The sequence below is a fragment of the Solea solea genome, chromosome 3 (genome assembly GCF_958295425.1).
Source record: "Solea solea chromosome 3, fSolSol10.1, whole genome shotgun sequence".
Lineage (NCBI taxonomy): Eukaryota > Metazoa > Chordata > Actinopteri > Pleuronectiformes > Soleidae > Solea > Solea solea.
Window position 1 is genome coordinate 18,371,627 of NC_081136.1, and position 26,447 is coordinate 18,398,073.

Here is a 26,447-nt window from a genome sequence, read left to right on the forward strand (position 1 = left end):
GGCACAGCTAGACTTAAAAAGGATTAAAGTGAATAAAACTCAATATTTAGTTGCAAATGCTTTGCTTTCAATAACTGCATCAAGCCTGTGACCCACTGACATCAGCAAACGTCTGCATTCTTCTGCTGTGATGCTCTTCCAGACTTTCACCGCAGCCTTTCAGTTGTTTTTTTTGTTTTGGGGGTTTACCTTCAGTCTCCTCTTTAGCAGGTCAAATGCAGCTCTATAGGGTTTAAGTGTGAAGATTGACTTGGCCAGTCTACAACCTTCCACTTCTTACCCCTGATGAACTCCTTTGTGTGTCTGGGCTCATTATCTTGCTGCATGACGAAGGATCTCCCAATCATCTTTAAATTGGCAGACAAAATGTTTCTGTAGACGTTGACTTGAGTTCATTTTGCTGCTGCCATCATGTGTTACATCATCATTGAAGATTAATGAGCCCATCCCAGGAGAAGCCATGCAAGCCCAAGCCATGACATTACCTCCATCATGTTTCACAGATGAGCTTGTATGTTTGGGATCATGAAAAATAGGTGGGTTCAAACAAAAGGTGCTATCTTCTATGGTGTGTATCAGATCCAGATGTAAATACCTCGAAGTAAAAGCTGCAAAGTCTCATATTCATCTTTTAAACAAACCCATGAAAACATTTTTTCAGTCTGTGGCAAAAATAAAAGGAACTGCCTCACTGTCCATTTTTGTACAATACAAATACAATTAACTACTCACACACGTAGTAAAACACTTGCTCTGTCAAGCTCTGCCACACCAATTTTTATTAACCTCAATAATCAATCATTGACTCATTGCTTTTTGCTAATACAGTATATAAAGTATCTAATATGACCTCAAAACATGACTAAAGATTGGAGCTGCAGAATTGATGAGATTGGCCCCGCCGCAACCCTTCTGTGGAGGATAAAGCGGTAGAAAATGGATGGATACTGTAGATCACATGCAGTCACTTGAGTTCAGCAGCAGGGAAAATAAATCTAGGTGAACATAAGTCTGACTAGTGATCTCAAGGTCCATCTTGTCCAAAAGTTGAAGACATGATAGCAACTCCTAACTCAAAACATTCCAAAAACCTTGGTGCTTGTCATATTGGACACAATATTAAAATGAATGAGGTCATCAATGGCCCTGACAGAATTAGTGGAAAAAAAGATCAAGATAACAGATATAGAGATGTATTGACACCATTTTTTTTTTAAACATGTAAATATACTGTATAATCATGTCACAAAGATAAATGTACATGTATGTATCCCTTCTGGTCATAAAGATCATTTTAAATGTATTAAACAGGGAGCTGGATTCCCTTCTTTTGTAAAATAGTATTAGCTGTTATGGTGTTTGTTCATTGTGTGAACTGTTGTGTTTACATTGTAACTCAGAGGTCAGTACTGGGAGTAACATCACCCCAGAGTTCATCACGTTCCAGGTGAGAAGTCATTGGAAAAAATGTGCCCAAGCCAATCTCAGGCTAGCCATTTTTAGCACTACCAGACGATAATAACACACTACATGGTATTTTGAGCAAACAAACATCCGAGCAACAGGTCTACTGTTAAAAAATGAAAAAGTTTACTGTGAATAAATACGACATAAGTGCTATTATTGGTAAAAGTAGCAGTGCAATGCTACTTTTTTTGAACAGTCATCTTGGAATCGGGGTCAGTTTTGTTGCTCCAAGTTTTACAAGCTTGAAATTCTGAGTTCCGGATACAAATGGAACATACTATTCAAGGCGTAGCAAGAAAGGAAAAGAAAAATGGCCAGACAGTCCCTTTTTTCATTAGAGCAAGAAGATAACTGGGAAGGGAGCTGAAAAAGAGTGGGAAAACTAACACAGGAAACTTGAATCTAAAGCTTGAGTCTGTTTTTGGTTAACTAAAAAGAAAACTTCAGTGACTAAGGTGTGGGCCGGGGCTGCTTCGTCGCTGTCAGATGTAGTGGTAGAATCAGGGCCAGTAACAGTACCACTTAATGATTTGCTGGTTGTTACACGATGGTGCAGGTGCTCAGTGTTAGACAGTGGTCTCTGGTCTTTTTAGATGTGGTACATCTGCAGCTGCACGGGTTCACGGGGTTCACGGGGCAACTGAGAAAACATTATCCAGTTAGCAGAATGCAGCTGAATTTTTAAAAGGCTTGTAGGGGCTTCCTACTCGTCCTAATTGCCATAACCGGAACTTTTTTCTGTCTCCCACCTCAACTCTCACCCTTGCACTTAAAATTCACAATTAGACAGACCAGGCTTGTAAATTGATAGTTCATCTGTTTCCTAGAGTTTTGGACGCAGCGAACCAACCACGGGTTTGTCTGAGCAGAACTCCTTCCACCAGGAGGGACGATCCAGAACCTGCCGGTTGTTCATCACCGTCGACCACAGGTTCTTGTAGAGCTGTGTGGAGGAGAAAGAGGGAGATGAGTTTTTGTTTTCTTTAAACTGAAAATGTTTAAAGAAACAATCCTGATACACTCTCTTTCTTATCACTGTAACACTGCAGCACAGAGTGTACCCAGAGTTGCACTCTTTAGATATTGCATTATCGTTTTGGTGTTTTACTGCGACTGTATTATCCGAGGCTTATCAGACATTAAAATAAAATAAAGTGCTGAATGATCTGTCCTACATTTATTCTGGCAGTAAGACAAATGTTTTGTAAACAATAATTATAGTTTAACACAATATCAGAGTCAAGTCGAACAACCCTGACCAAAGACCAAAACCAGAGTATATCTGAGGCCAGGACTTTGCAACACTGAAACCAAGACCTTGACAAGTCCACCTACTGTACTGTACATTCAGTATAGTTATAGTTTATATACTATATACTGTATATGCCCTGCTTTATTCTTGGTTTGGACTTGATCTTTTTAGTGTGGTCTTGACCATACCACCACCCAAATCCATAAAACAATAATCTCTCTCAAAAATGATTAAATGATGTGATTTGTTTTTAGTCATGCAAAGTAGTGTGTGTGGTTCTGGTCAGCTATATACGGATGTGATTCTGTCTGGATGTTTACAGATCCTTTTCAATCTGAATGTCTCAGTTAGCAATACCAGACCATAATAACACACTACATGGTATTTTGAGCAAACAAACATCATAGCAACAGGTCTACTCTACATTCAGTATAGTTATGAGGAAGTGGAATTGTTATGCTGAGTGGTATTAGAATGTATAGGTGAATTATGGAAATCAGGCAAAAACTGATCATGTTAAGCATCACTCTAGGTTTTGACTAATGTTCGGCGAGACTAGGTCTGGGGATTCTGTTCCCACCTGTATGTTTCCTTCTGCTAACTGAACAGGGTTCATTTAAGAAGGTTTCATTTGTTTTGTTTGAACAGCATCCACTGCCCGTTTTCCATTATTTATGCCACTATATATTTTGTACATTACATCCTTCATTTTCAGTCAGTATTTTTATTATTATTTACTAATGTATTATTAGTAAATTACTAACAATATATTCATAATTACTAAATAATATTTGTATTATTATTTACTAATATTAGTAAATAATATTTTATTGTTATTTACTAATAATTAGTAAATCATATTTTTATTATTATTCGATGCAAACAGCAACCTTCTTGCTGTGAGGCAACTGTGTTGGCCACTCTTTTGGTCCATATAAAGCTATTGATGTTACTTACATGCTACCAACAAGTATACTAGAACTGAAATAATTACTTGATTACTAAATTAATCGTAATTTTGATCATCGAGGAATCGGTTTGAAGCTTGTTTCACTGCTAAAACAAGATTTCTGATTGTTTCAGCTTCTTAAATGTAAATATTTTCAGTTTTTTTTGCTTCATATAACAAAGAAATCACTAAAACAGGAATTATTTTGTTTTGTGGACAAATCAAGACATTTGAGATCATCATCATTTCCAGTTTTGACAAACACTGATCAACGTTTTTCAACATTTTCTGACATTTTACGGACCAAACGATTACTCGATTAATCGATTGTGAAAATAATCATTAGTTGCAGCTCTAAAGTATACATTCCATCTACATGGATTTCTTAATTTTCCCATGGCTGTATAAGCCTCTGGTATTCACTATTAACTGTATGTTGTCCAGTGAACACAGGATGTGAAATTGACAGAAATATAAAGAAACAATGAAAAACACTACTATTGACACCTAAAGCTGTAAGTTAAAAGTAAGGAGAATGAGATGGTCTGTCATGTATACAATGGAAAAAAAATACAATATAATAGAACTTTGGGGAAAAAGACTGCAGATCAATAACTTAGACAGGAAGTGACATCAATAAATAGATGAAGCTGCATCTCCTCCTGATGATGAGACGGGCACAGGTCCCGGAACGCATACAGAAAACGGTGCTGAACAACAACACGCACATGTCCACTTACAATGCTGTGGGACTTACACGCCTCAGTTTAAATTAATATCCATGGTATAAATCTTATGACAATAATTCACAATTATTAAATGCCCACATAACCACAGGTGGGACCATAGGTGTCAGATACGCCGGGGACATGTCCCCAGCACTTTTAACATTTTTTTATTAATTTATCATTAACATTCAAACTACCGAAAATGATGTACCTATACCATAGCGGTCATTTTGACCGTTCATAATTCATTTGCATATAATTTCAATAATCATAGTACAAAGTGAAAATATGTAATGTGAATACAGGTGATAGTAAATATGAGGAAGCAAAATGTTAATTCTAACAAGAGTAAATGTGTTAATTGAGGAACAGAAATTGAATCCACTCTTTTTTTTCATTTATAACTCAATAGAAATTACTTATTTCTTTAACCTTAAAACAGTTTAATTAGTTTGATTAATTAATTAATTAATTAATTAATTAATTAATTAATTAATTAATTAATTAATGCATTAACATATGTATATCAAAGCATTTCACTGCTTTCTCTACCCCATCTCTTGCCGCTCCTGTCGGGGCTCGTGCACCATACGCTCATGCGGACAGAACACAGTTCAGTTGTGAGGCGCACGTGCCATCAATGCATATTTTTATTTATAAAGAACTGAGGCATTTATTGCAGCCAGGTTGAAGATATTATAAAACACTGCCACTGGTCATCTGCATGTGTTTTACCCTGGTAGACAGTGAGTGATGCGTTGTCACTTTTCAGCACCTGTGTGGTCAACAGCGGCATTTGCGTCTTTACGCACGGGGGAAGCTCTCTTCTGATTTTATTGACTGTGCCAACCAGGCTCGCCTTCTTGGCTTGTAATGTTTTTGCCAACTCAAGTGAAGTAAAAAGGTTATCTTTAGTGATGTAAGGCTCCACCAAATACCAACACCACACTGTCTCCCAGCCTCTGAACTAGCCTCCTGTCACGTCTCTTCCCAGGTATGGCGAGCCATTCACCATGTAATTAGTAACGACCTCAGCAGCGAGCCAGAACTTGATGCCAAATTTGTCTGGTATGCTGACGACGTAATGGATGAAGCTGCATCTTGCCTTTGTTGGAAAGAGCTGTTCATTCACAGTAATGTTGACACTGGGTTTATAGCAGGTGTGCACTGTGGGGCCCCAGGGTCAGTTCATATTGTATCAGTGGATATCTCAGGGGCGGGGTTTGATGACCCAATAAGCTTTTCAGTGCGTCAACAGATCGCCGACTCTCTCAAATGACGTTAAATCTTAATAAACAACATGAAATTCTTGGGGTTTGTTCGGTGAATTTTATTTTTCTACAATATTTTTTAAACTTTTAATATATTATTTTTATTTTCTATATGAGAGGTACCGGGTCAGTCCAAATAAGTCCCGGAACGCAGGCAGGCCAAAACCAAGAGGTGCCGGATCCTGTTGTACGTATGTCCTTTTAATTTGCTTTATTTAATATGTATATTGATTTTCTATAACAAACGCATTTGATGTTGTGGTTTAATTGTAGTGTATCAATTTGGTTTGTTAGATGATTGTGTTACCAGGTAAATTCAACACAAAAACACCTCTGCATTACAACCTCTGCTGCATCGTCTTTGTCAAAAAAAAACAGACCTCCTGTCACGGTACATTTCCACAGCTTCAGTTTACTCAACTGTGTCTGACTTCAACAAAAAATACACAACGCATGTCAGGTTGCTGCCGGGTTTGGACAGACAGGCCCTCTACCCTACAAGTGCTGTATTATTTCAACCCTGCAACCCAAACTGAGGTACGACGAGGTTTTGTGTGTCCTTACCTGACCATCGGTATTTCCAATGGGTGAGTGGAGGATGAAATCAGTGGGTGCTAGAACGTCCACCAGTGCTATTGCATCATCCTTCAGCTGGAGAAGAAACAGAGCAGAGGAGGTTAAGCTGAAGGTCTAACAGAGACATAGACACACATACACATGCACCTTCATTTTTTGATAAAGCTTAGAGTTAGGGCCTGAACCATCTTGTATTATGCTGCTATAGGTCTAGACTGCTTGGGTACATTTTGTGGTGCACTTATTCCCTCAATGTCAGGGTATGAATATGACTTTATAACATGTTATTTACCTTGTTCTTTCTTTCTCTAGTTTGTGCCTTTCCTCTCCATCTGAACTGTCCGGACTAAACTGTGTTTGATTATCTGCGTGTGTGTTTTATTCATTTCTATTCTATTGTCTATCTACCTATTTGTGTGTGTATGTTTGTCTATCTGTCTAAATATCTACATGTTAAAAGAAACACGTGGTTGGAGTCAGATTAAAAAGACATACACAGACAAAGAGTGAGACAGACATGAAGACTGTTTGAAGAATGTTTCTGTACCTGAGAGCAGAGGGTGAGAATGGCTGTCTGAACCAACTCTGTTGGCCTTTTCCCACTAAAGTAATTACCTGGAAAAGAAAACAAATACATACATTACACATACACCAGAATGCATAACCTACAGTTGAATGTTTGCAGGACAGTGTAATAAGTACAGTACATACCCTGGTAGAGTGTGACCATGTAGTTGCTGAGACTCCACAGTCCATACAAGGCACACAGTTTACTTAGCACTGGTCTGAGAGAAGCGGGTGTTTCCTCATCAGTCACCTGCTCATGAAACCTCTGGAGGCAGCAGTGCTCTATGTAGGCAATGGACAGGGAACGACAGTAGTACACCTGTGGGAGCAGGGGGTGGAAATACTTCATGTTTCTACTCTTAATTCTGGAGAGAATAATACAGCATAAAGCCACTGTGAGGCAGCACAGTTAATGCTAAGATTTACACAGCAACAAGGTTCCTGAGTTCAGCCAGGACCCCTATACTCCACATGAGGATTGTGGGGCCACTGGAGCCAATCCCACCCGACACAGGGTGAAAGGCGGGAACACCCGGAACAGGTCGCCAGTCCATCACAGGGCAAACACACAGATGAACGACCATTCACTGTCTCTCATTTACACACAGTCCAATTAACCTGCATGTTTTTGGGCTGTGCGAGGAAACCGGTGAACCTGGAGAAACTTGGTCGGGCCAAGTTGCAAAACTGGGTCTTCATTTTGGTTCAGAGCCATGAAGTGCAACTGCAAGTACACTCATCATTTAATGTCAGAACATAGTTTGTGCTTCAAATCTAAGTGTGTCGAGCAATGACTTCTGGCAACGCAACGATTTCAACCTTAAAATAATGTCTTTAAAAATAATTTTGATGGTACATAAACTTATGACAGGTTAAATGTCACCTCTATCAAAGCCTGAGCAGGTCTGCATCACCTGTTTTGGCTCGATGTAACTTCTGGTTTCCGGTTCGTGCCACAAAAAGAACGATGACATTCTACTTTGCGGCATACATACATTCAGTAAAAAGGGGAAACGCTATGATAGTAACACATCTACTTCAATTTGACGGAAACATGATCCAAGGTATGTGTGTGGACTTGAAGTAAATGAAGTAAAAAGTAATGCCTTTGTTGTTGTTTTCTTCTGTTGTTTTATGTGGTTTACCTGGCTAGTGTTAATAGCGTCAAACATATCCTTGCTTGATGCCTTCTGCTGTTCCACTCTCTTCAGACTCTCGGCCAACAGGAAACACACCAGCCACTTATATGCTGCCAGAGGCACTGATATGAAAGGCAAGAATACACAGTGTGCACATTGAGATTAACAAGTACAAACAAACAAAACAAGAATTATATTTAATGACATCTTTACACATGGTTTCTCCATTCCTGTGAGATCTGGAGAACTGAGTTACCACAAACACCATCAACTGCTTTGGCTCATCACTTCTCCCTATCCCTATTTGACTCTATTAGCTCTATTTGACCTTTTCCTAAAAATGTGTGTGTTCGTACATCGGTGAAATACGGTCGCTGACTACATACGGCGACCGCTGGCCGCAGTCTGATGCGAAGTGGTGCAAACACACGAACACACGTTTGCTGACTTTATCCGGCACATTAGCTTCATATATAAAATCCTCTGAGGCTGGAAGTTTGTGTAAAACACTGTGCTCCACTGTGCAGCCACCAACAGCACACTTGTCCCTCTGCGTTGACATAATACCGCTCTTCCTCCCTCGCCTGCACTCTAACATTTTATAGGGACAAGGTGGAGCTAAGGTGGAGCTCTCGAAGTAAACTTACTGGTGGGGTGGCAACATTCGCGGTGAAATGCGCATGCTGCCGTCATAAGCGCAGGGAATTCAACATTGTGTGTTTTATCACCTATACTTAAACTAAGGGGGACCACGAAAACATGACTGAGTATTCTTTTTCCACACTTTGGCGACTGGTGGGGCCTCCAGAGTCCCAAATATAAGTATTGAAATGATTAAAAAGTTGATTTTGCATAATATGTCCCCTTTAAGAAATCAAATGAATTGGTAAGTCATGGCCACAAATTAGTATTTTGTGTCCGTGGTATAGATTATATATACTATACTCTATGAATATCGTGGCCATGATTTTTTTTCCACGTCATGTCTGGGGCTGGGTATTTTTCCTCTAAATGGGAACATCATTTACTAAATTGTCAACATGTTCATTGAAGAAGAGCTGAAACTAGTGATTGAGACCATTATCTCATCAGGAAAGTGTTTACTGACATTAGAAATCACTCAGAATTGGGCTCATATTTCCATAGACTTCCATTCAAACGTTATTTTAAACTAGCAAAGTAGCCTCTATGTATCAAACACGGTTTACTGGAGGGAAAAAAAACATAACGATAAAGGACTATCTTATCTTATCTTGTCTCTGCAGGCATTTTTAGCAGGTTTACCTGTATGGGACAAAATCTGTTCCATCAGGAACTGAATTTGAGTTCTTTATAGCTGAATGTGAATCACTCAATTTGAACCTGAATTAAACAATTTGAGTGACTGCTTTTAAAATCTGAATTTGGATAATGTCAAATGAATCTGAATGTCTTGCTTTGAACTGTTTTTGTGTCACACTTCCAAAATCAATGGAGTGCAGACTTGGCGCATTAACAGCTGATTGCTGGACAGAAGTCATCTTAACACTTAGGTGTGCAATTAAGTCATAACAAACATACATGAGAAGAAGCACAGATGTTATTCCATACACCTGTGTTTAAAGTGTGTACCTGCTAACTTTGGTGTAATTGGTTATTACCAGGGCTGTCAATACATTAAAAAAAGATTTACTAATGAATCTTACATTTTGAAATTTGTTAATCTAGATTCTTCACGATTAAAAGTTTGTTTTTCTTGTAATAGCTAAATTAATGAGTAAATCAGTGTGCATTTCAGACACCACCATTTAATCTTTCTTTTTAAACACAGAACTACACATAGAACTACGTGATTTCAACCAGGTCTTAAAATAAAGGCCAACATGGATGACTGCCATTCTGTATGCAACAAGAACATGTGTTAACATCACAACAAAAAAACAGCATAGTCAGCCATGTAGGGTAAGTGTTCAAATGGAAGTCACTGTGCAGCTGCCAGCATATCACAGGCACTATCTGTGCCTAGAGTGGTTAGTTTGCCTCTTACTTTGCACTCTTTGGCGATGTGGAGGAATTCCTCTGTGCAGGTCTCACCAATTAGTCGCGCATCTGTCTTTTTTTGACAGTCAAGGCTAAGGATGCAACTTCCAGTCATTGGCAATAAATTGTGCCGTGACACCCATAAAACGTTTGTTTTATCGACAGTTCCGTTGCTCAGCTTCTTAAAATGAAACCTCCATCAGAGGTCAGCGCACACCAGAAGTAAACAAACTTGACTTAACTGCATTCAATGATTCTATCGTGTAAATTTTGCCTGTATTAATCACAACCAATTACACGTTAACTCTGACAGCCCTCGTTATTACCAATAATTGTCTCTACAATGAAAACCTTATGATGAGACTACAGCAAAGACATATCCTGAGCTCTACACTGTATCATTAAAATTAAAATCATACCATTGATCAAATTTCAATTCACAGATTTGACCTTCAATGTATTTTATCTCTGCTTTACCTAAAAACTGAACAGACAGTTTTTTGGAAGTAATCTGGAGTACCTTCAGCATCCATACACTGCTCTATTGTTGTTGCAGTGAACTTGCTTTCCAGAATCTTATGGAAATCATCCAGGAAATCCACAGAGTGTAACGGAGACTTGATCCGCACACCATCTGAAAGTAGAGAAAAGGTCAGTGGGCACGTTGAATTCTTTAAGTACTTCACAAATGCTCCTAGCTCCTACACAGTACTACATAGAATGAATAGAATGTGGATGTACATGTTATAGCCTGGAAACCCTTGGCTCAATAAGTACAGTATTTCAAGTATAGTAGGCATTATTACTTAATAATTCCATTAACAAACAAGTAATGATTTATTTTCCAGGGGACACATACGGGTTTTAATATGCTGGCACAAGCAAATATTGTGCCTCCCTGCCTTAGTGTTCCACCTGACCCATAATGGAATATCCTGACTGAGAGAGGACTGACCATGATGCTTGACCTGGAGCCATTTGAGCAGGTAGCTGCTGGTCTGCTGTAGCAACACATTGTTGTCTCCTTCATATGTGCAGTTTGGGTCATTGTCATCACGCAGCTCGCCCAGCCGGTTCACTAAAAGACACAAGAGTTACATTCATATGACAATAATGACTTTTTACATTTTTATTGTTGAACTTGTTTCTATATAGAGAGGTGTCACTTTGGTTTTGCTGTAATGTTTGAGCTATATAAACATTACGGCACACATGGGTAGTTGTTCCACAGCTGCCTCCAGGAAGTTCAAATGTGTTATTACTAACAGTTTTACTTCAATTAATATTGCCACACCAGACAGCAGTAGAACTAGCATGTCAATCTAATTATCATCAGATCTTCTTGCCTATCTTTGCTGGGAATCGCAAGCTTCACACAAGTAAAAGAGATGTGAAAAAGCTTGTTGTGGGTTTAAACAGCACTAGCACCAAGTTCATTTTGAAGAAAAAGTGGTTTCATCACATGGGTGGTGTGGCATCTTTGCTAAAACGCACGTTGATTTAGAGTGAATTGAGTAAACTTTTATGACTTCTGTTGTGATTTAGGGCTATAAATAAAATAAAATAAAATTAACTTGACTTTCGGGAAGGCATGGTGCATGCTTTTCGCTGCCTTCACAGTAGGAGTGTGCTGCTTTCGACTGAACGTGAGGGAAAGATTTATTATATATACATATATACATATAGACATATATATGTATATATATATACACACATATATATACATAATACATATACATATATATACACATACATATATATATGTATATAAGAAGAATAAAATTTGGACTGCTGTGTTTACGTGAAAACATTTACTAAGAGACAAGCAATATAGTCTCATATGTACACCTGAATGACAAGAATGTGAAGGTGTAATGCTGTAGCCTGTCTACCTGCTTGTGATATAAATTTGAATAAACATTGGCAGGATGTGTAATTAATGGGAAACAATGCTGTGTGTAAGTTTATGTGAAGGATGAACACTGACTGGCCAGGTATCCATGTCCACCACAGGCCTCCCTGCATTCTTGGATCCCCCTCTGAGTGGTCCATGAGCTCAGTGGTTTACTGGAGCAGGCTATAGCATGGATCTCCCTGCCCAACTCTGCCTGAACAACACATACAACACACACAAACAGATTAGAAGATGATTTTTTTTTTATTACCTCATGTTCTGAACTTTATCAATTTAAAACCAACACAATGAATATTCTACTTACTGCCAAGAATCAATCAAAACAGAAGGAATTGTATGTGACACACAATGTTCAATTCTACAAAATTACCCAAACTGAATTGTACTTACTTGTCTGTCACCTTTGTCGCTCATCATCTGTCCAATCTGAAACTCGACATAGTTCATGAAGAAGCTTTTGGAGAAATGTTCAAGAGCATACGCTGCTGCCAGGTACGGGATCAGACGCCATTGCTGGACAAACAGACACAACAAGGACAGCATTTAAATTTAGATTTTAAAGAATTTAAAATATAGAAGACAGTGGTTGTAAACTGCAGAGGGACCATTAGACCATTTCATTTGGTCAAGGAAAAAGAAGAGGAAGAAAAGAGGAAGAAGAAAGAGATTAATAATTGGCCACTCCAATGCAACACTGTAGGCAGGAGTGTTATGTTATGTTATTTCAATGAAAACACCTCCACCTGCTGGGTGTGACAAACAACATATTTGGAGTTTGCTCCTGCTGTATGGCTACACTGTGGTCTGCAACAACTAATCTATTACTCGATTACTTCATTCATTTCTATTGTGATAGTCATTTCATTGGTTTCAGCATATTTTTAATAATTTAGTAATTATCGGATTTTTCAGCTTCTTAAATGTGAATATTTGCTGTTGTCTTTGCGCCATTTAACAAAGAAATCACAAAACTGAGTAATTGTGGTTTGAGGACATCATCATTTCCAGGTTTGGGAAACAATGATCAACATTTCCTGACATTTTGTAGACGAAACAACCAATTCATTAAACTAATGAATAATAACTCAAGATAATAACTGACAGGTGCATTGATTAAGGTCTGTATTTATATAGTTTTTTTCTAGTCTTGATGACCACTCAAAGCTGCTTTACACTACAGTTTTGGCATTCACCCATTCACTCAGCAGTGCACTTTCTATCACAAAGAATCTTTCATACCCAGTCACGCGCCAACGGCTGTGTCTTGTCCAAGGACACAAAAGTAAAAATAAAGATTTAAAAAAATATACAGTGTATATACAGTACATGTATATGTATGTAGATCATTTTTTATTTTTTCATTTTTTCTATTCCATTATTCAGACCTGCAGCTGGTATTCCAAAACTGGAATCTCCTCTGAGTCCTTGGGTCCAAACTGTCTCCTGGTGGCAGAGAAGCGGAGAGCCACGACAAGAGCCATCTTCAGGTTGACCATAGCATTCCTGGTTATGGCGACCCTGCCCCCTGACAGAGCACCCAGAGATGCCCCAAAACGTTTGTTAGGGTCCTGAAAATGACATGAGCACATCTGATGGTCATGTTTTGAAGTGTATTTGTGTATTGTAAGACATAAGCATTTAATAGCCGGTTGTATTGTTTTGGTGGAGGGAACCAGCATTGAGGAGAGTAAACATTGGTTTTAGTGCAGTGGTTCATTTTTGCAAGAGAAGTGTTGAGATTTGACAAAGTGCTTAAATGTAAAACACGGAGGTGCAGTTTCTGTAAATGTGTTTGGGGGGAAAAACTGTAAAAAACAAAACAAAAACAACAACAAACTCTATGCACACTCATTTAAAGCAGCATTACTTACTTTGAATGGAGTAACGTACTGGCCATCAGGAGTAACATCACCCGTCTTATTCAGTAGGTTCTCCCGTGGGATCCTCACATTATTAAACATAACAAACCTGATGAGAAATAGATATTAAAATGAAATAGTTAGTTTTATAGACAAGCAACATGTTTCTTGTCGAAGAGCAGAGCATAGGTTAGTTTTAAAGTGAAGTTTGGTTCACATTAGTACATTAGGGCCACTTCTTATACTGTATGCTGCTCAAAGAAAAAAAAAAGGATGAATAAAATAGTATAATCCATTTCACTTGCCAGACACTTCAGATTGACTGTAGCAGCATTAGCTTTGTATTTTTGGGGGTGGAACATTTTAATTTCATTTATAAACAATGAATTGTGGTTAGGTTAAATTTAGGGTCAGGCATTAACTGGTTATGCTTAAGTTTAAGGATAACGTTTGGTCCGCCCGTCCAAATGAATGGAGGTCAAAGCGGTGTCCTGAGAAGAATAGCTGTGCAAACTTGTGTGTATGTGTGTGAGGACAGGTAAAACTGAGAACCACATTTTTGCTATTACAAAGACCATGTAATACCAAATTCAATTTACTGGCACTGGTATATAAATGTGAACAGTGCCTATCCTTATACTATTCTATCCTTATCAGCTTCTCCCTCTCTGGGTCGCCATAGCAAATCACCTGCATTTTCAGTGATCCACATATTTGATTTACGCCAGACACCCTCCCATTTATTCAGGCTTGGGACAGCACTACAGGTTCACGGGTCAATTTCTTGCTGGGGTCAATTTAGAGTGTCCAATTAACCCAATCAATGGGGAGCATGTGCTGATAATGTAAAATGTTAGAAATGAATGTATTCTTTTTGCTTCTGTAAAAAGGCACCACTCATCACTTACCCATTATCCAGTCCATTCTGTCCAAGCTTCTTGCCAATGTCTCCAGTCAGTACACCAGGCAGAGCCAACAGGGTCTTAGGGTCTCTAACCTGCGGCACAAGAGTTAAAGATTCTCTGGATATAAGACATGGTGCTAAGACGTGTATTCTGTACAAACACATGTCATTGAGGATGAATGTAAAAAAAAAAAAAAAAAAAAAAAAAAAAAAATGTTAAGCCTTGGATTATCACTTTGACTCAGTCTCACGCCACACACATACCAGACATGTCAATCAACACAGACATAATGACATTTCAATAATTTAATGCCATGATTTGTAAGATGGAGTTGTGTGTGACCTCATCAAACTGTGATGTCAGTTGTGACTGGATCAGGGGTGAAAAATCAGAGCCTTACCGGGACGATGAAGGAGTGCAGGCCGTGGCAAACCTTGTCAGCTGTATAGAGCTGAGCAAACACTATGGCATGAGTGGCAGTCTTGCCCAGGTTTCCCACCCAGAACTTGGCAGCTTCTATGTCTGGAGAGTTGATTATAAACTCCTGTTGTTAGAAAAGCACAAACACATAAAAATAAATTTTCAGTCAGGAACTCCAGATAATGTCTCTGGACATTCCTTCGGAGGATCCACGTGAGGGGAGACACCAGACCAGAGCCTGTAGTAAACATGACAGTCTTACATTCACTCATACAGAAAAACAAAAATGACCAGTAAACCAGAAAATGACCAGCAGAGTTTGTGCAAGAACAAATTGTTTTATATATTTTATAACTATTCTACATATATTTTGAGATAGATAGATATAAATGGAAAAAAAACTCTCACTCCTCTTCTCTGTTGGGTTTGAACTTAATACGGTGCCTTCTTGAAATAATTGACAGTGTTTATGTTGTTGTAGATTTAGCATCCTCTAAACTCAGATTGTAGAGGAGAAGAATCACACAGTCTTGTGTGAATTTTTTTTAGATTTAAAAACACGACTTCAGTGAAATGTCTTAAAGTGGAACAGCTACGGCGTCATTGTGACGGTTAAATCAAGGTAGTGACAGTGTGTATGTATGTGTGTGCTGACCTGGCTGGAGGGGTCATATGTGGCTGTGGTCCTCATGGCTCTGGTGTTGCTCCCGTGACTCAGTTCAGTTAGTGCAAAGCACCCAAATGTCTACAAAAAGATGACATGCAATTAGAGGTGAGGTTTTGCTGACTGTGCAATGAAGGTTATTAATGTTACCACAGTTCTTTGAATCCTGGATGATTACCATAACTCTTTGTCTCACACATTTGCAGGTTCAGTGGAGTACTAGCTCCTCCACTGCTGCAAGGATCATTTAAAAGTAGGGATGATAGCACTGTTTACAACACCTTTGTGCTGATGCTTTTTCAAACTACAGCCATTTCATCAACTGTGTAACAAATATTCCTTTCACTTGAAGAAATAAAGAGCCCACAATATGACTCAGTTAATGAAATGCAGTTGCCGATTTTTATTCAAATTTTTACAGTCTGGGCAGAGCAAAGCATGCCATAAATAGGATGTCTGGATTGTGTTGGAATTTTCTCTTCCTGATATCTGATCAAGTGATTAAGACCAGTATTGGACTGATACAGATACAAACTTTTGCACAGAGACAGTATGTATATAAAAATATATATATATATATGTTTATATATATATACACAATGTGATCATTGGAATTTGGAATGAAGTGATGCGACTTAAAGCTGGTCTTATATATTAGCGAGCTGTCAGTGAGTTGAACTCATGCAACATGTGTATGTAATGCTCAAGCATGTCTTGAACAAACCTGGCGTAATAGACGTTTTTTACAGCAGATATTTCTTGAAATGAAATAGTAGGACAAACACAGGATTTACCAGTAACATTATTTAAGGTTCCACTTCAGTATTAACAGAGCTGTGTTATTGTTCAATAACTGTTGACCTGTTGGAATTCAAACCAGCAACCCTCTGGTTTCAAGTCAAGTTCCCAACTACTTGCATATACATAAACTTTGGAGTGGTGGCAAAAACAACTCAAAATAATACAAAGATGTTAAACTTGTACTGTTTATGTAAATGGTTAAGGGTTATAGTAGTGTGACATTCCTGTCCTGAACATAGGTCTTTCCTTTTAGTCATGAATAAAACATTCCCAGCTGTAAGGTGCCATGACTGTCACAGTTACTTACCATCATGTTCTCTGTGCTTTCAACATACTTGTTGTGTCTCTTTGATCCTGAGCTGGCAACAGTCCTTCCAAACATCTAAAAATAGAAGATAGTTTTTAGCATCCTTCAGCACCGACTTTAAGATTTTGAATTTAAAGCCATTTCAGTCACAAACATATTTACATGCATTTTAAAAGTCTGCTTGTAGTCAGTCTAACACAATACATTTTTTTCTACCGTCTGCTGGAAACGTACTGAGTGGTTCATTACAAATGACATGGAGAGTTTCATTTTCAGAACAGAGCTGAGTAAGTTTAGGGATGGACATTTCATTGATTCATTTTATTTGAGAATTCATGTCAACAGAGGCAGCTAAGATGTACATGTATTATATGGGCTTTACTCATTTTGCCTAGTGTTAAACAACCTGGTCATGAGCTAGCATCACTATGCTCAATCCAGTCTCTGTAGAAACAGATTTCCTAAAATCCTTGACAAGAAATTGTTTCATTTCCGTAACGATACATGTATTCGTACCGAACCGTCACGGTACAGTCACTTCTGGGTGGTTACAGAGGTGGACCACGGTCCATACATGTGGCGTACATAGTATGTAGAGGCTTTTTTTGTGTTGCGGAACTTAAAACTTAAGGTTGGAGTTAGCTACAGCTCGGCTCACACATGCGCAGTAGCAGGCATGCGACTTGGCATCATGGATGTATTATAAGAACTGGATAGAGCTCTGTCTTAAAAGACAATTTTGTCATGGTGGCCACTCGTGGTACTGCAACATAAAATACTCATGCGGCCAAAAAGCAATTTTCCCATTGACCACAATAGTAAAAGACGCCTGCAAAAGTGTCCACAGGACACCTCAAGACATGAACATACTGTATGCATGTATAGATCTTTATATTCTATATTTTGAATTCATGGAGTTTCATTTGTAAAACCTTCCTTAAGGCCATAAAAAGCCCAGAAAAAATCTTATTTCCCAGAGTGACGTCACAGGTGTGTACGAGCACAGCAAAGCGCGGTCATGTAGCGTCTCGGGAACGGCTACTGTCAGGGAACCTAACGATGTGAAAACTTTATGAGAAATGTGAATTAATGAAGGCAATGATTCTAATAATTCTTTTACATTTTTTTAAATATAACACGAACACGGGGCAGATGACGGTGTGGACTGTGGATATGTGACCGTGTGATGCACGGAGACCTGCGCTCACTTCACCACTGATGTCTTATCGTCACTATCTGTTCATAAAATTACTGATAAATGTGATGAACACATGAATTAGATAAAGATGTTGAGTGAAAGAATCTGGAGTTATAATATAATATATTCCTTAATATATTCCTAATGATTTGATCATGAGTCTGCAGGTTTTATATATATATATATATATATAAGGTGAGTATATAAGGGTATTTTTTACGCCTGGAGACATTGTAAGTGCCCAAAGAGCTGTGCTTTCTGCACACAATGTTGACAAGTTGATCTTCCTAAAAAACAACAAAAAAAACAACTGTTTATGCTGCACTTTTATTTGAGCATTATTTTATTCATTTGAGAACCTTGCTGTTTGCAGCAGTATTTTCTTTTTTATACTGAAAAAACATAGGCTGTAATTTAAGTTAATGCTGCAGTTGCACTTTTATTTCAGAAGTATTTGATTTATTGGAGAATTGCAGCAGTATTTGTTTTTTTATACATTTTAGTTGCATGTTTCATGCTGACAGCTAAAACTGTTTAACTGTTGTGTTTTAATTGTTTACTAATTAAACTTATGTTCGTTCTGACAAACAAGCAGTTTCTTCTTTTTTACCCTTAACTATGAACCGTACCGTGACAAAACCGAGGTACGTACCAAACCGTGACTTTAGTATACCATTACACCCCTACGGCTCTCTGTTACATAATATGAGTACAGTCCTACACTGGGTCAGGTATCCAAGGGTATCCGCGGGCAGGAACAAAAATATTTGTTTTTCAAAATGAAAAAAAATTTAAGATGGGCATTATAAAATCAATTCCTCCCAAGCTAAAATTACTTCGGAGTAATCAACTGCCGATCCGGCCGTTGACCTCTGACACTTGCCAGAGCACGCTGCGACTTTTGAGAGATATTTTGCCAAACCCTAACCCTAACCCCACCAAGATGAAAGGACAAGGAGGCACAATTAGTGTTAAGGTTTGTGTGACGAGACATTAGATCATGTGTGTGGTGATAGGGGCACAAACATTGTTGTGGCCCTCTGTACAGGTACATGGCTGAGTTGCGCAGCACACATCGTAAACACAGTATTGACTATTCAAGCAAGTTGAAACTTTTAGGTTGAGTTAAAAAAAGTGGGAAAATTAACAGCAGGTTCACAGTGTGGGCACTCACTGCACAGCACCATCGCATGGCTATGTGCAATAAGTTTGGAATTCTGCAGCAGGAAAGCAAGTGTGCATGAGGTGTTGTTTTTATATTTTACTTTTCACTATATGTCTACAGATGACATGAAGAGGCCTTGATTTTGTTAGTGCACATGGTGTTCTTTTTTTTTTCCATTTTCTTTGGCATTTTGTATTTTATCGTCAGCCAACTGATATACACCTGTGCTCAATCATGCCTTTCTAAAATCAAGATTGACTTAAAATTGTTCTTAATTGTATTTTTGTCCAGGGTGTGACCCCGCCTTTCACCCTATGTCACTTGAGATTGGCTCCAGCTCCCCCATGACCCTCATGTGGAGGATAAAGCAGAAGACAATAAATGAATGAATGAATGAATGAATGAATGAATGAATACAACGTTGTTATTATTATTGAAGTTGGGTTCAGGATGGTCTAATGTAATGGCAGCACTTCCACTGCCATTACATTATTTACATTATCATTACACCATTGCCATGATGAACAGACCTACTGTATGTAATGCAATGTGGAAGTAATCCAAGTATTCAGAATACGTTAGTCAGATTGAGTACATTACCAAATACAATTTAGGACATGTGTTCAGTATTCTGTAATGATTAGAAATGCTGCTGGAAGACAGATATCATTTGTCTTATATCATCACTCATCACTATATCATCACTCTCCCTGCCTCCTCCTCTCCCTCACTCAGCTCTCAGCCCACTACTTGGCATTTTTCAAAATCAAGCATAGGGAGGAGTTGGGATCAGAAGAGGGGGTTTAGTTGCACTTCAAGCAGCGAATATATGCTTTTTCATGTCATTTGTCAAATGCACACTCACCCCTTTGTCGAGACCATACTTGGTGGCCACGGAGCAGTCGTACATGGCCAGACACTCATTAAGGACTGCAGCCTTCCAGGGATTGGCCATGGCCTCTTCATTTGTTAGGAAGTTATACCGGAAGAGCTGCTTCACCCTGTGGAATTTTCACTGTAAGCTTTGTTGATTTCATGTACAGCCAGGGCTCTAGAGTGTCCAGATGTGGCCAAAAATCTTTCAGGTACAACTAAATGTTTTCTTATTTCAAATTGCTGTGCCTAACAATTTGCAAATCGGCACTTTCCCCAACTCACACTCCAGAAAGGAGTGAAGCAGAAATTTTTATTAATTAAAATTATAATAATAAAATTAAGGTGGGAAAGTACAAGCAAATAAATTGTACCATACATACAAACTTATCATGTTGATACCTAAGGAAGGTCAGCTCTCGTTTTTTCTCCAACGAAACATCTTCACCAGGCAGGTGAGCAAACAGAGGATCATTCTCCAGTGTCTTAAATATATATTGCTGTGATAAAAACAACATATACAGGTAAAATTATACACAATACCGTCTACAGTGTCAATGTGCAAAACCCCTTTATAGTTTAAGTCCAAAGTCAACCACATAGGGAATATTCTGTTACCTTGAATGCCAGTATTTCCACACCATCTATGAAGAGGAGCATGTCCTTCCAGTTGAAGGATGCCTTTTTCCTGTAAATATCCAAGGGGCCACTGGGGAGGTCAGTCACTTCATGCTCCATGATTGGTTTGTCTTCAAACTAAAGGGGTAGACAATAGAGGTGTCAAAAAATGTATTCATGTAAAAATCCTGATTTTTATCCTCAAATATTCTAAATCGATTCAAATTTATCACAGTGTGCCAGGAAATTGGCAAATTGGCTCCCCCTCTGTTGTGCAGGTGCCCCTGAGCTGCTTGCTGAGGTGATATGGGGCACAGAAGGGGAAGGGGGAGTGTGATGGAGGGGGTTATCTCGTACCTGAGGTCAACCATGTCTCAGGAACTTCTTACTGGCTTTGGGATTATTATTATCAATCACCAGATGAGCCGATTTCATACATTGACGATTTTGCAACTAGGAAGGCCAGAAGGTGTAAGTTTTAGTTGTTTAAACATTGTGTTTTCTGTTCTGTGTGCAATTGTATCAAAATTACATTGTCTTCAGGGTGTTTCCACATTTATGTAAGAAGGAGTTGTGTTTTAAAGAATTTTTATTCTCTATTGTATTTGCAATATATTGTTATTGATGCTTTCTGCTCTTATTGTTGTGTATATTTCTGGCATATGTATAGTATAACTCTTGAGTGTGTTTTTCCATTGTTCCCATGAAGGATTTGTGCAACTGAGATATTTTCTCTATTTCATTTTTTATTTAAATTATGTTATTATTTTTTCCCCCACAGATCTTGTTAAAAAATGTATATTTAGCATATATATTTTAGATGTCCTTGTGAACATATAATAAAACATGAGTTTGCTTAACCCTGTTGTGTTTTTTTCGGGGGGCACTTGAGGGGAGTCTCGTCTCCCAGCGAGAACTGTCACTGACGTTTTTAGAGCTTTAGAGTAATATTTAAAAATAAAAATCAATATTTGCCCATCGATTATGGTACTGCACAAGATTGACTCAAGCCTAAAATCTACAAACTTCCGTGTTCCGTGTAAATGTCCATATAAAACTTTATACATCATGTTATCTCGTATTTTAGGGGTCAAAAAGGTTTTGTAGATCAAATATACGAAGGTTGCATAACAGCTTTCTATTCTATTCATTATTTTCCATGCAAAGTGACCTTTGTACTCACGCTGTTAACACCAGTGGAGTAAAGTTGAAGGCTACACTGTCTCTTAGAAAACTAAGTTAGAGAAGAGCAGAGCACGAGAACTTTCTGCTCCTCCTGCCATAACTATGAAACCTCAATCTTCACTTAACATGGCATGAATTAATTTACACTCAACGTCACACACGCTGTTGGTTACTGATGACACTCACATCGCTAAACACAGCCAAAGTGCGAGATATCGTCTTTTCTTACGGCTAATTTTCCCCCGCTTTAAATGTCGTCCTCTCCTCTTCAACGCTTGGCTCACAGCGGTGTCTTCCTCTTCTTTTCCTTCTTTCTCTACTGCTTCTCACAGCTGTTTTTCCACATACAACACATTCGCCTCTGACAAATTCTGGAGTGTGTTTGGCTAGTTGTGTTGCGACAACAGTACCTTTTCCGGTTTCCATCCTTCAGAACAAGAGCGCTGTCGTCGCTTATCTATATATCTATATATATGTATATATATATATATACATATATATGTATATAGGGAGAGAGAGAGACATATGGAGACAGAGAGATAAGCGATGACAACGCTCTTGTATATATATATATATATATATATATATATATATATATATATATATATAACGTAACGTATACATATATGTATTCGTTGTTTGTATACTTCCGGTAGCGAAGTGGTCACATGTGCAGGTAAACCGAGCCACCCTTGGGACCCGTTTCAGAAAGCAGGTTCAGGTTCAGGTAATCTGAGTTAAAAACCTTAACTCTAGATTGACCAACACTGAGCTGTCAAACTCTGAGTTTTCGGTTCCAGAACAGCTGATCAGATAAACAAAGAGCACAGTCTCTATTTTAATCCAGTTAGAAATAGTAACGCATGCCAACGACCAGACATTTATCATTTACCTAGTGAAGAGAGGAGTCAATAAATGAACACTATTACAGAGTATACAGTGTAATTCACTCATTCATCATTTAACAGACTTTAATTTCATTAATGGATGATAAAATGCTGCCGTCCTACCATATGTTACATTTTGGTCGATATTTATTCAGCTGTGACCTGACGCGAAGATGAGAATATGGATCAAACTGATAAAACATAGTTTACTTACGGACCTATAATTATAAAGTCCAAGTCTCGTTGTTCAAACTAACTAACTTTTTTTGACCCTATTTTACATTAAAACATCTTGCTCAACACTATTTCATGACTATATTCGACTCAATATAAACGCAGTCACTGAAATGCTGTCAAAGCACATTAAGATTTCGTCTGCAGCTAGATTCAATAAGTGAAAAAATCACTTCTAAACTACATTAAAGTTAAAGTGCTTCCAGCTGCATCAGAAATATTCCCATCAGCTATAATCGCCAACATGACGTGATCTATGATAGGAACATTTCACAACCTGGCACATGATTGATCATTGATCAGGTGTCACAGTGTTGTCCACATCGATGACGTATTCATCACCAAAGCGCTCATATATTAAAGAAAGTGGCAGGCTAATGAGGTAACATCTGATTGGGATTTCGATGTTTTGAAAGACGTAAATGTCATTACTTTCGCAGGTGAATGCGCTCTGCTATGTGTTTTGATCTCGACTGTATGAATGAGGAAATGAGATGTATCAGACAGCTGCTTCAGGCTCAGCAGGAGGAGACAGAGAGAAAACCTGCCAGCAAGCAGGTTAGGTTCACAGAGTATGTTGCCAGGGTAACTGACTCAGAGTTAACCTGAACTGGCTCTGACAACCCGAAAAACCAGAGTTTCCCTCATCTCAGGGTTAACTAACGCAGTGTTTTCACTAAACCTGCACTAAAAGTTACCCGACGGCTTGTGTGTGTGTGTGCGTGCAGTCTGTCTGTCTGTCTGTCCACCAGTGTCTTGTGTCTCTTTCTCTCTCCCTCTGTGTCTCTCTCTCTCTGCTTTTTTCTTTTGTATTTCTCTGTTTCTCTGTAAAGATATATTAACACGTTTAAAATATTAAGATGCCTTTTTTTGTGCCAAATTTGTACTTCACAGGAGAGAAACTGTGTTTATTAATTTACTATGACCTTTTTGTGTTGATTCTACATTCATTGCATGATTTTATATAAATAAATATCTTTTATAAGCTTCGGGTTTATTTTCGCGATTAATTACAGAAGATTGTGCGATTAATACGTTTTTTTGTTTGTTTGTTTTTTTAATCTTTGTCATTTAACTTTCTTCATATATACTGTATGTGCGCATTTACCTTTAAATCATAGTTATATTGTGCTATTATTGTGAAAGCAAGAGCTGAACCTAGAAATTCACTTCCGTCTAGAGTAAAATACGTAAAATATGCCTCCTCCCACAGATTCACCAGCGCTTTACTATTATTGATTCAAATGTAACTATAAAATGCAAAACAATTACTATTCCAATTTTATTTTATGATATTAAAATAAATTAGATACTTAAATGCGTACATTGTTGAATTCAATTTTCTGCGCTTGTATGTGCACTATGGCAAAAAACCCTGACAGGTTTTTTCTTTTCTTTTATTTGACTATCAGTAATTAAATAAGTGGACAAGTATAACTTATACTTGTATGTTTACACATTTTGTATTCAGAATCAGAAACTTGATAAATGCTCCAAAAAGTTCCAAATGTTTATCAAACAACATTTTTGGGTGACCAGTTTCATGTCATTAATATTTAGTGTATACGTTGTTTACACATTTAAAAAATAATGGTGGACTGATTTGCATTGTTTAAATTTTTCCCGTCATCTGATCTGACTCCATTTCTGCACAAGACTGATTATGTCCTGCATTCAGTCAGGAGGAACACATTATAATGTTGCTGTAAATAAGACAAGTGAGAGGTACAAGCAGAAAATTGGGTATTCTCACTTCCTCTAGTTTATTTCTAAAATGACAGCTGCATTTTATAGACATGTGAAACTTGATTCAGCAGATTTCCAAATTAAACTGAATAACTGACATTGTCCCATATTGAAGCAGACATGGAAACTACCTACAGCTGGGGGTCAAATCATAGTAAAAATTAAATATATAACAGGGGTGCTTCTGGTGTCACTGATGCTCATGGAACAATGAATAATGGGGGAGGAAGACTAAAAGAGAAGACCAAAACGGCATAAATAATCCAGGTCCAGTCACTCAAGATGGTTTGGGGAAAAAAGGCTGTACTACACCCTGAAGAAAGTGCAATCCATTATGGGTTTGTGTTTTTAATCAAAGGCCTTTTATTTTTCCAAACCATCTTGAGTGCCGGGTCCTGAATTATTTATGCCATTTTTGGTTATCCCTTTCCTTTTAGAGTAAATGTTATCTAAGATATCGGTAGTTTCAGTACCACAGACTAGACACTTTCTGAGGACAGAGGGCAGTGTCCAGTCTGATCCTGGTTCTGCAGCTCCCTGCAACATGTAGTATTTATCCGGGTATAAGCACCAAATATATATTTGTTGTGGCATCACATGAGAAAAGTCCTCATCTAATTGAAAGTTAGATGACAAAGATAGAATATCAGACACTGGTATTAGTTGAGAAGCCAGCACACACCCCCTTGTGAGGTAACAGTCATTTGAATTTCATCCAATTTTGTTAAAAGCAATGGATGAAACCAATAATGATGAGACACTGTAACTTTAAAAGATGTTTTTAAGGGTGATATATCATTAGGGCCTGAGCATTGACTCGGCTTGTAACTAGAGGGTTTGAATCCAAACAGGTCAAGGGCTGTTGTACCTCTAGCAAGGTCTAGACTGATTGGATTAATTGGACACTCCAAATTGACCCCAGTTATGGAGAGCATATCAAGTACCATTCCTAAGCTTGGCTAAATGGGAGGGTTGCATCAGGAAGGGTAAAGTTTTGTTTACATGAAGCTTTCGTTGCGTGGTCTATATTTGCTATACTCTGACAAAACAAATTATTGGTGGCCTCGATCTAGGGCAGAGGTGTCAAAGTCGCTCCACACCTGACATACATGGGAGGTTTGAGGGCCTATTCAATGCTGCTTGTTTATGTTAGAATGGAATATTGAACAAAAAATAATTAAGTTGCTTCCCTTATTTATTTGTTACAGGTGGAGGAAAATATGAAACACATCCCTCCATGTGCAGCTGTTTTTTTTTTCTTCTAACAGTCCCATGTCTGCCAATGAATGATGACCACAGCACAGAATGACTGAAACGTTTCTCCTACTCATCAGTGTTCCTTGATGAGCACTTCAGTATCCTATATTACACAGTGGAACAGCATTACATTAATTAATCGTCTATCCCTTTATCCTCCTCTAAAAAATGAAGATTGGAATTAACAGGTTCGCTAATGCCAATACCAGTTGACATAGGGCGAAAGGCGGGGTACACCCTGGACCGGTTACCAGTCCATTGCAGGGCCACACAGAGACAAAAAAAAAAACATTCACTATCACACTCATGGTCAATTTAGAGTGTCCAATTTACCTCTGCATGTATTTGAACTGTGGGGAACCCAGATAACCCACCCCCACACACACACACAGGGAGAACATGCAAACTCCATACAAAAAGTTTGGAAACCCAGGTATTTTTGCTG

General features: G+C 38.2%; 1 protein-coding gene across 2 annotated transcripts; it reads right to left on the reverse strand.

The window, feature by feature from the left end:
* Positions 1–752: 752 nt before the first annotated feature.
* On the reverse strand, positions 753–22,277 carry acox3 (acyl-CoA oxidase 3, pristanoyl). 2 transcript variants are annotated; one of them, XM_058625992.1, is made up of 19 exons: positions 22,108–22,277; positions 20,694–20,831; positions 20,478–20,575; positions 20,068–20,203; positions 16,840–16,914; positions 15,723–15,812; positions 15,048–15,191; positions 14,651–14,739; positions 13,755–13,851; positions 13,269–13,451; positions 12,274–12,396; positions 11,956–12,076; positions 10,924–11,046; positions 10,489–10,602; positions 7,956–8,071; positions 6,955–7,129; positions 6,791–6,858; positions 6,232–6,318; positions 753–2,410 (listed from the first exon to the last, which is right to left on the reverse strand). In XM_058625992.1, exons 2-19 carry the CDS (start codon positions 20,811–20,813, stop codon positions 2,291–2,293), a joined length of 2,079 nt encoding a protein of 692 aa, XP_058481975.1. In that variant the 5' UTR covers positions 20,814–20,831; positions 22,108–22,277; the 3' UTR covers positions 753–2,290. The 2 variants fall into 2 exon arrangements, with proteins under 2 accessions (XP_058481975.1, XP_058481974.1); XM_058625991.1 differs by having other exon boundaries at positions 22,065–22,277.
* Positions 22,278–26,447: the final 4,170 nt, after the last annotated feature.